Source organism: Salarias fasciatus (assembly GCF_902148845.1).
Source record: "Salarias fasciatus chromosome 7 unlocalized genomic scaffold, fSalaFa1.1 super_scaffold_4, whole genome shotgun sequence".
NCBI classification, from domain to species: Eukaryota; Metazoa; Chordata; class Actinopteri; order Blenniiformes; family Blenniidae; genus Salarias; species Salarias fasciatus.
Window position 1 is genome coordinate 15,812,409 of NW_021941229.1, and position 13,783 is coordinate 15,826,191.

Consider the following 13,783-nt stretch of genomic DNA (forward strand, 5'->3'; position numbering starts at 1 on the left):
TTTCCAGAATCCAGAGGCGTTTGTTGGGTTAATTAGTGACTTCAGTTGACTGCAGCTGTGAATTGAAAGTATGTGTTTGCGACCGTCGGCTGGGGAGAGCTGCTGCTCCTCGCCACACAGGTCTGGATGACAGAAGATGGAAGAATGTATGAATTTTTTTTTAAGCTGTGTAATTCTTCGTGGCAACTGTAGGAACTGTTTACTGTAGATGAGCCATTAAACTCCTTTAAAGTGAATGAAATACTGTCAGCTGCCCGCACCGGCGGCGTTTACTGTGACCTTAAAAATGATCTGACGCCAGCATCTTTTTGTACTCACCTTTTTTATACACTTTTCTAACTATTATACTTTTTTTTATGATGATTAACTGTGAATATGGATGTTATCACATTAAAAAATGAAGTTTAAATCAAGACAAGTGTCTGACCTTTGTATGTTTGTCAGATCTCCCCCCCCCAAAAAAATCACTCTTCCAAGCACACAAGCAAACATGTTTCAGTGCAAAGTACATTTCTTTAATCATTTATTCTCAGTTGAGCATGACCAGCAATAATTAATTCCAGGTTTTTGCGATTTGCCTGATTTCAAAGCATCACAGAGACAAAGAAAGCAGTAATGAGATATATTTGAGAAGAAAAACTTATGAATTAGTAATGATTTCTTAAGTAGATTCTGCTCCGATTTCCTTTGAGGCACAAAATGTGAGTTATGAGAACATGCAAATTTCAGTCAGTGTGAAGCACCGCCGCCTTTTGTCCTGTGACAAATGACTTAATCCGGGTAGGTCGTGGCTTCATAGCTCCAGTGTCATGATATCATGCTATTTATATAAATAACAGCCATTTAAAGCGAGGATCCTTTTAAAGTGTGCAGAAAATGCCACTCCACTAATGGGCTTTCACTGAAAGCAGAGGCAGCTCAATAATCCTACGATGATTTTTCACATCTTCACACTCGCAGTGACAAAGGTCCTTGATGAAGCAAATTATCTCAAGAGGTTTCCAGACACGTGCTGTTTTGTTTTTTTGTTTGTTTCTGTCACAAGGTCTTCCAAGGCAACAAATCAGGCTGAAACTGCTCGCAGACCATGATTTGCAGAGACTCGTTTCGTTCCTGAAGCGCCGGTAAATTGGCCTGTCAGAGTTACATAATTTGGAAGTTCATCTCCACTGTGGAAATAAGGCTGTGCTTTAATTGGGCCTTCAAGTAAAATACAAGCGTGACAAAGACTTGCTCACTTTTTTAATTGTTCCCGTTCTTCATAATGTCTGCGACTGCACCGGGTCCCAAATCTGAATGAGGTTTATATGTTAAACCAGCTCTCCTTTTTCTGAGTTTTGTGATAACAAGCCGCTTAATAGTTAATCAAATGGACAATAAATAAGCGACTTGTTCCATGATTATTCCGTGATTTCAACATGTCCCTCGGCACTGCAGCATATCAACATTTGAACGTCGTAACACCACAGTGAGTGGGAGATTTAATCTCTTTTGGGTGTGAGTAGCTGTTTTAAAAAGAGGGCTGTGTGGGAAGCTGTAAAAGAAATTGCCAATACAGAATGAAAAGAAAAAAAAAAAAAGTTGCCTGAACCTGAGACTGAATGTTTGATTTCTCTGGAGAGAAATCGGATCACTTGAACTCTTCTGGAGAGAAATTTGGAGGGAACCTTTTCGACGCGTGACATTTTACAAAAAGCTGCTGTGTAGCGCGCGACCGACTGTCTACCGGTTGTTAATAGCCGCACTAAATCCCACAGCTTTTTGTAAGACGTCACACACGCCACAATGGCTGGAAACCGGCACTTTAATTCTTCAACAATGCGTTGCCTTTTAAGCTGCTTATATTATCCGTTGTGCCATATCTCTTTTGCTGAGAACTGTCAGTGGAGCACAAAAGGCAAATGTTGACAAGTGAGCGTACCAAAGTTTCATCAAACAGTGATACTGGAGTAAAGCATAGCTGCAAACTAGCAGAAAAACTAAACAAAAAAACTTCACACATACATTTAATAGGCTGTCAAGCTAACAAAATGATTAAATAAGGCAGTTGAGAGCACTCACACAGGAGCTGCAGATTATTTATTTTTTGTTTAAATAAATATTTTAATCTGGCAAGTATTGTGAATATTTAAGCACTTAGTTTGGTGACACCTGAACCAGTCATCTGAGGCAGAAAGCAAAACGTGCAATTTCACACATTCCAGTAATTATGTAAGTCATTTATATTCCAGCTGAGGAGAGCGGAGCGCCGACTCCCAGCGGTAACAGTGGGCAGCAACAGCTGTAACGTTGCTGCGAGGTCATTATAGGCCGTTGCACTACGGGCCGAGGAAAAAAAATTACTTGAAGTCATTATCTGTATTATGTGGGACTGTTTCGCTCTGAGGTGATGTAGTCCCTCATTTTCACAGCCACTCATGCCTGATCCCTGATTCACCTCAGATGAACAGCCCCGGTATCATATATTAGAAATGTAAATGACTGAAAATCACACTGAGATCTGCTCGCTTTGTTTCTGTAGATCTTTCAGTTTAGATAATTCCTTAATTACAGGCTTCCTCATATCTGATCTTTGCTGAGCAATTAAAACCGTCTTTACGCTGCTAAGCAGTTAGACCAAAAGAAAGCCTCATAAATAAAACAGTTACAACTTACTGGCAGAATATTGTGTTCACAGATAAAGATTTCCACATTCTCAGGTACTTTTTACATATATCAACAAAAAAAACACACACACACACACACACACACACACACAAAACAACAACAAATGTGAGTCTATCCTCCATTGACAAGCAATGTTTTCAAAATGTAGTAAATTACACTAAATGTTGAGGTAACATTACTTCAGCAGACTCACTGTGCAGAACAGTCAGTGCTAGAAACAAACATCAGCCTGAAGTCTCTAATCTCTAAAGGGCTGGAGCTCCGGTGTCAAGGTCCAGGCAGCCGCAGTCTCTGTGTGATCGCAGGAGTGTTTACGACTCAGTAACCTGCTGCGTAACCAAACTTGCGAGGATCCGACTGGGCATGGAGTCTCTCTTTATGGCGGACGATGGCCTGCACCACGGCTCCGAACGACTTGAGGTACTCCGTCTCGTGGTTCTTCTTCGCCAGGCCGTCCAGGACGTCCTGTGACAAGCAGAGCATCTCTGAGCGCGCGGCTGACTCGGGCGGAAACGCGACGCGCTCCGCATAAATGCTTTGTAATTATGACTTTCTTTTGAGATCACCTTCTTGTTTCCACATGTACTGTACGTCATGACCGAGTCACTGTCTGCCGATCGGGAGTGGGGGGGAGCCGATTGACTAAGAGCTAACGAGAAAACCTCGTTTCTTTTGAAAACACAGCTAAAGTACACAGAGGTGTGCTTGGTAGATTACCTCTTTGCTGTAACAAATGCCTCTCTGCTATAAATCTTACAACACTCGCAAATATTGAAACATCAATGGTGCATTTGTGGGATGAGGAGCAGAGCTGAAATGTTGCTTTGCTGCCAATTCCAAAACAGCCAATTGATTAATTCTGTTTGGCATCAAAGACCAGATTTTACCAGTCTCTCATTCTCTTATCTTTAATGCTCATCTCCATTAAAAAAAAGCACAATTAGTTCTTGTACAGTTGCTTCTCCTCGGCTTTTACAGCCCTGTTTTAGTCTGCGTCCCCGGTGCCGGTCACAGCCGTGGTCTCAGGCTTCACTGCATGCCGGGGTTCAGGATGAGGAATGGTCTCCGTGCACGCCACAACCCTGGGCTTTTAGTTACATTTCTCAGCGTTGTTTGCTGCTTGTGACACTCACTTTGTCAAAGCCGGGCTCCGCCTGGGTGGTGTTGGGGCTCAGCTGGTTGTGGATCCTTGGGTTAGACACAGCTTTTTCCAAATCGTAGCCAAAGAACAGCGCATTGAGAACCACCTGCAAAACGGCAAACATCTCACACATCATGATGACGGCTTTTTTTGTTGTTGTTGTTGTTGCTCATTGGAAAAGTTGTTTGAGAAATTTTTCCCTCCATACAAGAGATCACTGTTTGTTTGGTATGATTGAAGACATTGTTAACATGACGTATTTTTCATCTGAGATAGCAGAAACCATAAAGTGTAAAGTCGCCTTTGGCGTAAATATCCACTACAGTATATCACATAAGTTTCATTCTTGACGCCAAAGATCTGACAGTCCTGCTTTAGTTGAATCTTTAAAAAAAAAAGAAAAGAAAAACTTTTGTTTGCTCAGTTTTCTCTGCTTTTTGATGAATCGAGGTGAAGCCAGAGGTGGTGCTGGGGGACGGTGCTCGTCTTGGTCTCACCTCAGCGATAGCCGTTGTGATTTTTGTTCCTCCCGAGCCTCCAACAACCATCTTAACCACATTGTCTTTGTCCAGGAGGATGGTCGGACACATGGAAGACATCGGCCTCTTCCCTTTAAACACAATTCAGGGGTTAAAGCGGTTAGTAGTGACAACCATGACAAGGAGTTTATTCTCCGTCTGTTTATCTCATCTAAAACACCAAAACAGGAATCGATAACCTAACTGATAATCTGCAGGTCTCACAGGGACAGGTTGACATTAACGTGACCTCTGATTCATTCCACAGCTTAACAGCTTATCTATATGACAGCCTAAGTCTTTCTGAGAGCCTCTTATGTGTAGATGGCTTCTATGTATGTTAATGGAAACGTCTTAATAATCTAACCTGGTCGGATGAAGTTGGACGGTGACGGAGGCACGCCAAATCCGTTTGTGATGAACGGGGAGCTGAAGTCGTCCATCTCGTTATTGAGAATTACCCCTGTTGACCTTGACAGGACTTTGGAGCCCAAACTGCAGGGGAAAAAAAAAATTTAAAAAAAGACCAGCCGACACATGATGAAACCAGCTGCAAGCACGAGGCCGACAGGATATGGCGCTCGGTGCTGGGTGTGGGCGTCGTACTATAGGTTGATGGTGCTGGTGGCGGCCACCGCGCTGCCGTCCTCTGCCACCACAGACAGGTGGGCCGTCCCGTGGTTTTCCGGCAGGTAAAACTCGGGGTCGTAGTAGTTCATGTGGTGCGTGGTGTCGTCCGTGATCTTCCCATGAAGGATGTCGGCGTAGGACTGGGAAGTCATGTTCTGCAACAGCTGATAGGAGAGAAAACTTTTTTAATTTGACAGTTCAAGAGCGCTCTGACGCTGGTGTCACTTTTTAAGCTTTCAGTCTTTTCAAGAGCAGATACTTGTGCTTTTGACCCCACTTGTGGGAGGTGAGATTGGAAGTGCAGGAATTCAGATCATGCAGCCGTGGCAGAGTTCAAATTCAGCTTCATTTCGAACTTTTTAGCTACTGAGATTTTAAAAATTCATGATACTGGGATCCAGTTGTGAAGATGCTGAATAAAACATGCAAGTATCAGATTTTCATTTGTTGCAAATTGTCCACTGACTTCCTTCAGTAAAGACACCAAAAGTTATATAAAAATTAGTAAAATCTGCGTTTTTTTTTCAGACTGTTGCTGAGCTGATATAAGCAAACACCATCATCCCAGCAGAACTCTGCTTTTTAAAGAAAGCTGAATGGTTCTGGGATGCATCTCGGGGTCATGCTGTCACTGAGTGACATCTTCACAAAGCCTGTGCTCAACAACAACTGTGAAGATGTGCAACAGGAAAAAAGCCGTATTTCAGCTACAGCTGAAAAATAGAGACTGCTCTCAGCGCATTCTGCATGTGTTTTTGTAATATTTGCTCATTCATGCATGCATCTATGTTTCTGAATAAAGGTTGACGAAGAAAAATGTGGGTTTCGTGAGGCAGATGCCATCTGAGCTGTGAAGGACTGCACAGCTCAGTGATTTCCTGTAAATATTTCACTTTTACTTTATCGGGAACTGCATAGAGATCAATACATTATTTGTGAGGGAGAATAACTCATGTGAATTTTGTGGCATTCACCTTCAATCGTGAATACACGTTTGCCCTCAAGGTTGAAGGATTTCAACTGAACATTTCTCCTTAACGTATCAGAAAGTGCCTTCAAAATTGCACGATTGCATCAGATCCGAAGCCAATTCCCTCAGTTTTTGTTTCTTAAAACAGCCGCAAGCGACTCACGTCCGTGATGTTGAGGAAGTCGGGATCTCCGAGCAGGGTCCTCTTTGCATAAGCAAAGCGATAAGCCTCCAAAATGCGATGGTAGGTCAGGATCTTCTTCTCAGTGCTTGAGATGTCGTCTTGGGTGAAGTTATAACCTGTTCAAAACACGGCAGAGAGCGATCTGACTAAAGCCCCGTTTGTGGGATTCTCTGGACACAAAGGAGTGACAAAGATCAAATCATTCCCGTGCTTGTGTGTTGCCTAAATGAGGCTGTGACCAGACTCGGGGGAATTAGCCTGAGCTGACAGATAGAGGAGACGAGTGAGAGGCTGAGGGAACCGGAGGGGTTTTGGTTTGTCGGGTTTCAGCTGTCGGACAGAGACAGGAGTCACGGTAAATCAGCAGGACGGGAATTTTTCTTGCCAGCGACTAAGACGTGTGTTTCACGTCACGCAAGCCTTCGACTGTGTCCAATTAGAGGTAAATTGCTAAGATTAGTGTTAGTGTGTGAGGGGAGGGGGGGTGTACAGTGAGTGGGCGGCCAGTCAGAGGAAGGGAAGGGTTTGAGGAGATTAATTACTTGAGAAGGAAGTTTCTCTACTAATCCCCAGAGGCAGACACAGTCACTGTACTGAGGAGGGAGCTGAAGCGGTGAGACAGTGTCTTCACAGACCAACAGTTTGGGTTTAATGGCTTGTGCGTAAGTCTAAGTCTCTGACAAGGCAACAGAGGAAAAAGATCCGACAGATGATCTGCACAGAAAACATAACGAACACAAGACGAGAAAGATTAATGCTGGACTGATCTGATAAGCAACGTCATCATTAGGCTTTCTGATCAGACTTTGAGCTTCTCAGGTGTGAAGGCCCAGATTGCAATTATGTTTGGATCTTAATTACTCCAATAAAACAAAAGTCCTTCTGTCATGATTACAGAGCAGTTCCCTCTCGGTTTTCGCTTCACTCTCCACACTGGACAGAGCTGAATCACTGCTTCATGCTGCTTCAGTAGCTTTGCTCTGAGTGATTTTGAGGCACCATCTGTTAGCAGTCAACGCGTTACAATGTCCGTTCGCGCAGTTCAAATAAGAAGATGAAGATGAAGATGACATTGTTGTTTATATTCGTTATCTTTGACAGAGTGAAAGTGAAGCAGGCCTGTGTGTTGCAGTTTTGTTGAAGCAGCTCGACAGTAACCTTAAATCATAAGGTTTGTTTGTTTTTTTTTTAGTTCAAGAGTGGATTTGCAGCGCAGCGGATCGACGCGGCGCTTACAGCAGAGTCCGTCCTGCGAGAGCGATCGTGGAAGAAAAAGGCAGCGCTCACATAAAAGCGCATTCTCTCCCACTCGGGATGTTTTTTTGGACAAGACATCAAGGCTTACCATTCAAGATGTTTAATATCAGCGTGAGCACAGGGCCGCTGGCGGGGGCACTGGGAACCACCATGGTGTACTCCCCCACATTCACCTTCAAATGGGTCTCATCCAAGATAGGCGTATAATCCTCCAGATCCTTCATTGTAATGATGCCGCCTAAACATGGAAACATGAACTGACACACACTGCAAATGCACACTTGGAAAGAACCACAAATTCCATTTCTCCATAGCCTAGAAACTGCATATGCAGAGATATAAGTGTCTATATACAGGCTGCAGATATGAATATAAATTCTAAAACATAATACAGTCTGCAGAAATAGATGTTCTGAGACCACCACATTCAACAATAAATTATTAAACTGGAAACCCAGCCGCAATGGGCTTATTCAACTATTTGGTCAGTGAGACTAAAGCTACTTTATTGGTGTTAAATCAGCATTCATATCTCGATGGCACCATAGTGCACCAGCCAACTCCCTCACATGCTTTGTCCCATTTGGATGGAAGCCAGATCCAATCTTTTTTACAGCATAAAATGATAAAATTAATAATAGTTTTCATCCAAAGTCATCAAATGGCAGAACTCTTCTTGTTTTACTCCCAGGTCTTCAGAAGTCATCGGAATCTTTTCAGCGTAACTGTTGCACTATTGCTGTCTAATGTCTTTGAGCAAAAGCTACATCACATAGTTGAAACATGACGAATAGTTCCTGATGTTACCATCACATCATTTCATTTTACTGTGACTCATTCTTAAAATAGGAAGGTAAACACTCCCTTTTTTTTTTTCCTTGTGCTGCTATTCCCCTGAAGCTTGCCGGCGTCAACAGGTGAAGCTCATTCCACACTTTGAAAACCAATAACCTTTAGGAGGTGGGATATAAAACTCCACACGGAATCTTGGACGACAGTAGGAATCCTACCTGCTGCCTGGATATCGTTCACCAGGTTCTCGGCCAGTTCTCCCTTGTAGAAAGCGTCAGCTCCCTCGTCAGCTATCCTTCTGTAGGTTTCAGCCAACTTGGGGAATCTGATGATTTCGTTTTCTTGGAGAATATCGCCATTTTTCCCACAAAACACTTCACTGCAAGGAAAGAGGGTTACTGTATTTAATTCGTTTTTCAGATGTTAATCAACAATACAATCAGACATAACTGACATTTGGTTTGTACTTCTCACCACAGAGCTGTGTCGTTCAGGATGGTTAATCTGTGTTGGGACATCGCGTTGAACAGTGGCCTTCCTAAAGGAAATCCTCCCTCTGCCAGAGCGATGCTCGGCTGAAACAAGTCCCTCCAGAGCAGTTTCCCATGTCGCCGGTGTGCCAGCTCATAACCCCGAATCTCCCCCGGCACGGCCACGGACAGCCCTCCTACGACCCACACAAGTCATTCAAACAGTCGTTTAAGGACACCGCTTTTCTCCGGATCGGTTTTTAACATCCCTCCAAGTGTTTCGTGAATATTTTTCTCAGATTTTACCTCACGACTCACTGAGGGAAACACTTTCCAGCTTAACAGCCAAGATCAGCTGTTTTACACTGTTTACATGTTAACAGCTTGACTCATACCTGTGTCTGAGGACGCCGGTTAAAAATTACCTTTCTGAGATAGCTCCGAGCTGTTCTTGAACATGTTCTCCGTCGCATTGAGCGGTGCTACCTCCCTGGCGTTGATGACCTCCGTTTTTCCTGTGTAAGAAAACCCCAAAACTGCATTTAGGCTCATGATGGTCAGAAAAATGAGATGAGTTGTTCGCAAAAGTTTGAAGTGTACCTGTTTTTGCATCGTAGATGGTGAAGATCACTCCTCCTCCGATGCCCATACTGTGAGCGTTCATCAGTCCAACGCATAACAGAGCAGCTATAGAGGCATCCACTGCAGACCCCCCTTTCTGCAGCATGTCTCTGTGGTGAACAGGATGCAAACACACACGAGGAAGGGAAGAGGTGTAGATTAGTTTTACAAATAAGATCTTAAGACTCTGTGTAGGCAGAGACAGAAATAAATAAAGCAGGTTATTCTGCTAAATTTACGTGTGTGGATATGTGTGATTACGTCTTTGTTTACTGTATAGGTTTGCGTCGACCGATACGTTTGCGTATGCTGTAACTTGTCTTAAAGAAACAAGATCTCACCTGCCAACCTCTGAACATGTCCCGGCGTCTGCTGCCACGGCTGCTTTCCTGTACACCTGCTTGCTCGGTTGCTTTTGACTCCCAACACCAAAGTAGACACCCACGAACGTGGCAACCGCTGCGATCAGCAGCAAGCCCAGTGCCACAATCACGGTCTTCTTCGCCATTCTTGTAGTTTGAGAGCGACAGGTAGCCGATTCAAAACCTAAAAACAGAGAAATACAAAACATTGCAAACTAAAATAAATAAAACAAAGCCTATATCAGTTTCTCATGACTCCTGAAACAATCAATGGAGCCTATAAAAATAAAAAGGCCGTGTCAAAAATCTTTAACAACCCTTTTCTACCATCAAAACTGATGAAACAGTTCAACTTATTTAGACATCCATACACTTAACAACAAAATACACGTTACAAGTTCATGCCTACCAATTCAATCCAGGTTGTAGCATTCAAAACACCCTGATGACAGCTGGCTGCTCAAATGTTGTTGTCCTAATAGTGGCCAGGAAAAAAAAGGACATAAGTTACTCTCCCCTTATTGCCAGGAAGTTGTGTCTTTGTGTTGTGTGACAGCATGTGCAAACATGCGAGAAAATAGCTATAATTTGTTTCGAAATTGTCTTTGCTGCAATGTCACTGCCCCGCCTCCCCGGGGAGGTTGGCTGGAAAGCGTCAATACCTCTGGACTAAAGTGTATCATTTGCTTACATATATATTTCAACAATTATACGACTGGTTTCATACTCCAAGATAATTTAGTCGAGATTACATGATTTAGATGACGGTCAGTCAACACTTCTTGAGGAATTTGCTCGTGATATCCAAACATCAGCCTGGCCTGTTAGAACCAATCATTTTAAGCGCCCTGATCCTCGCTGAATGTTTTACATTGACCTCATTAGAGAAGCCGCAGGCACAACACACAGTTTTATAGAGAGAAAATGCAGGGACCCATAACAAAAAAGGCGTGGAAGACGTGAAGCAACTTTAGGTCCTAGGAACTTAAGTAAACAAGTATTGTTGTCTGGCACCTGTTAAAGCTTTGAGTTTCATTCTGCGCTTACAATATAGTGAGATTAACTTCTGAGTAATTCCACTGTAGTCATCACAATAAGCACGGTCAAATGAAAAACAAAACAAATCACAACAGTGGGATGTCACAAAAACACCATCCAGTGAAGAATTAGTAGTTAAAGCCTTGTGGATATAATTGCTATAAATAATAGGATCCATTAAAATAATGAAAGTGGATATTATAAAGACTCAAATGCGGTGTGTCCAGGCCAATAACTCTTTAAATTGTTATTCCAACAAAGTAAGGTGGTGTGATTCATGCATTACAATGCAGAATAGTCCTGAATAAATATTTGAAATGATATGACTCGGAGGCACTCGGCGTACCTTCTTGTCTGAGCTTTCTGCTGCTAAAAAGACAAAAGAAAAAAGAAAGCTTGAGTGTTTTAGCTTAATGTTGCCTCCAAACCCTCCAGCCTGTTTCACCTGCAGATTCCTTGATCTGCCAACGGAGTGAGGCTCGATTATATAACAGTGAAGGGCATTATTTTACTGCACACAAGTTTTCCATCAGCTTTCACCATCTCAAACCACAAAATCACTTAAATAACTGAAAGTTGGTAGAAAAATATTGAAGTAAAACAACCTGTGGAAAGAGTCAAATCCAATCTCATGTGTCTAATTTAGAAGAGATTTTGGTTTTTTCTTTTACTTTTACCTTCCCAGATATTTAAAAGAATGTTCTCTCTTACCTTGATTCCTTTGCGGGCCTTGGCAGCAGACTGTTCGCTCTGAGCCTCTGAAGAAAATGATAAGTGAGAGAGTTACTGAGCTTCTCAATATTTAACTGTCGCAAAGTCATTAAACTTTAACCCCCACGGCCATAAAGTTTTGTTACTAATTGGGCTTTAAAATGCAGGTAAAGAAAAAATGGAGATGGCAGTCATTCCTCAGGAATCACTCCTCTGTTCTCAGTTCGTGCACCTCTGATATTCACAGAGAAAATGCAAGACTGTGTCCAAAAGAAGTGAGTAGTCAACCTCATGAAAGTTTTGTTATCTGCAGTGTTACTTAAACTTATCTGTGGGAAAAGCCATTTGCTGATGGTTCCTTTTAAACAGATGACACATGACTGTAAATAATCAGCACTTCCACAAATAATAAAGAGGGGCCCTGTTTTACAGTTCCACTGCAGAAATGTTGATTTTTTTTTTTTTTTTATATGACGGTTCGCAAAACTTTTGGTATTTAAGCTTTAAATAAAGTGCCTCCTCACCGGGAAAATGAAGGCTTTCAGGGCTGCGAGGGAGAGGATCACATCTGCCGTGAAGGGAGGAAAAAAGAACAAACTGCGGGGGGGGGGGGACAGTGTGAAGGACTGCTGGACCGGAGCAGAAGGGTCAGTTAAATAAGCAGCCGGGGACGGGGCAGATCTCTGACTCAACTCTGACACAGTCATCCCACACAGCCCTTCCCAGGTAAAAGAAAAGGTGCTCCCGCCAATTATAGTCCCCTTTGAATCGGTCCTTTCATGCCTCACCACACTCACACCCTTCCCAAAACTCCACCTATTAGATGCTTTCAAGAAGACCATGCTGGAACAAACCACGGTATTAAAATACCTAAATGATCCTCCCTGCTGTGAAGGTGTGCGAGAAGGAAGGGTCCGTATCGAATTAGAGGGGGAAAAAAAAAAAAACACCTGATGCAGAAACAAAGGGCCGGAAAAAAACCATCTTGGGGCGGAAGTTTTAGCTCTTTCATAAGGAAAACATGAATGAATGAACAAAATGTTTCCACTTTCCAATGTGCAGTTGTGACTTGAATCCTAAATTAAAGCGATAGCGCAGTCAAAGACGTCTGCATATGTGCAATCTGTGTTTTCTCTCGTTTGTCTCCGTCATCGGACGCATAGATCCAGCTGTGACAACACCAACTGTTGATGTTTGTGTTCTCACAGCTGTAGCCGAGCTAAACGGCCGTGCTTAGTCACACTGCGGTGTTTCGTAAAAGAAATGCATACAAAGATGGTCAGGAAGAAAACACGTGTGTGTGTGTGTGTGTGTGTGTGTGTGTGTGTGTGTGTGTGTGTGTGTGTGTGTGTGTGTGTGTGTGTGTGTGTGTGTATCCAGCATATGACAACATGAGTCAGGTAGGTGAGGAGCACAATATATTATTATTCACAGGAACAGCTGCTGTGGCTGCTGACCTGTGTTCCAACAGGCTGACTAAAAACTAGAAATTAACTTTAATATCTTAAACATGCAGCACATATAGCCCATAGTGGATTTAATCATCTTTCTTGACATGTTGTTGAACTGGTGTTTCTGGTTGCTTCCGACCTTGAGCTGTAGGAGTCCTGCCCTCATGTGACTGTGGCAATGATTTGTGGTCTCTTTATTGATCAGATAGAGTGACCTTGCCATATTTCATATATGTAGTATATTCTTACTTTAATTCTCATGAATCTCGTGATTTGATTTTTTTTTTTTTGTGATAAATGCTTCACTGTCAGGTAGCCAGCTGTTTTCTTGTGGGACAAACATTGACCACTGGTAACTAGGACCACACAACAAACACTGACCTAGGAACTGATTTACAGAGGTGAGGACTCTGTTAGCGGTTGAGATGGTGCAACATGTAATGAATGGTTTGTGAGTTCGTTCCTATGATAGGCAGGTTCTGCTATATCAACCTGACAGTGCTGGCCGTCCCACCACCAAATCCTCAGTGTCACAAAGTTAACCACACCGAGCTCATGGTTCTCCTTGACTTTAAATGTCTGTGAATGTCTCATAAACCACAGAGTAACGGCAGCGTCCCTCACCGAGCGCGGAGCAGAACAGAAGGCGAAACAAGCTCTGAAGATAATTAAACATTCTTTCTGCCGAGCCGTCGAGAGGCCTCTGGCTGTGAACCCTGACACATCCTGCAGCACCGCATTCAAAAGCCCTCTGCGTCTGTTTGGAGAAACAAAGTAGATAAAAGGTTAGGTGGGCAGCGCACGGTGAAGGCTCGCAAAGAGATGCTTTGAACTTCTTAAATACGCGCTTGTCCTTCTCTTCTAGACTTGATCTGAAGAAACTCTCTAGAGAAGAAAAAAAAAAAAGAAATGTATTTCTGCTTGGTGCAGCTACAACAAGCAAGTTTCTCGTCAGCCATCAATCTTTTGAA

At 43.0% G+C, this 13,783-nt stretch overlaps 1 protein-coding gene across 1 annotated transcript; it reads right to left on the bottom strand.

Annotated features, from left to right (window-relative positions):
- Positions 1–2,855: 2,855 nt before the first annotated feature.
- ggt1b (gamma-glutamyltransferase 1b) lies at positions 2,856–11,411 on the bottom strand. The gene is made up of 14 exons (XM_030085088.1): positions 11,362–11,411; positions 10,022–10,087; positions 9,592–9,796; positions 9,230–9,360; positions 9,055–9,144; positions 8,634–8,826; positions 8,378–8,538; positions 7,456–7,605; positions 6,090–6,226; positions 4,933–5,120; positions 4,694–4,821; positions 4,306–4,418; positions 3,801–3,914; positions 2,856–3,132 (listed from the first exon to the last, which is right to left on the bottom strand). Exons 3-14 carry the CDS (start codon positions 9,756–9,758, stop codon positions 2,986–2,988), a joined length of 1,719 nt encoding a protein of 572 aa, XP_029940948.1. The 5' UTR covers positions 9,759–9,796; positions 10,022–10,087; positions 11,362–11,411; the 3' UTR covers positions 2,856–2,985.
- Positions 11,412–13,783: the final 2,372 nt, after the last annotated feature.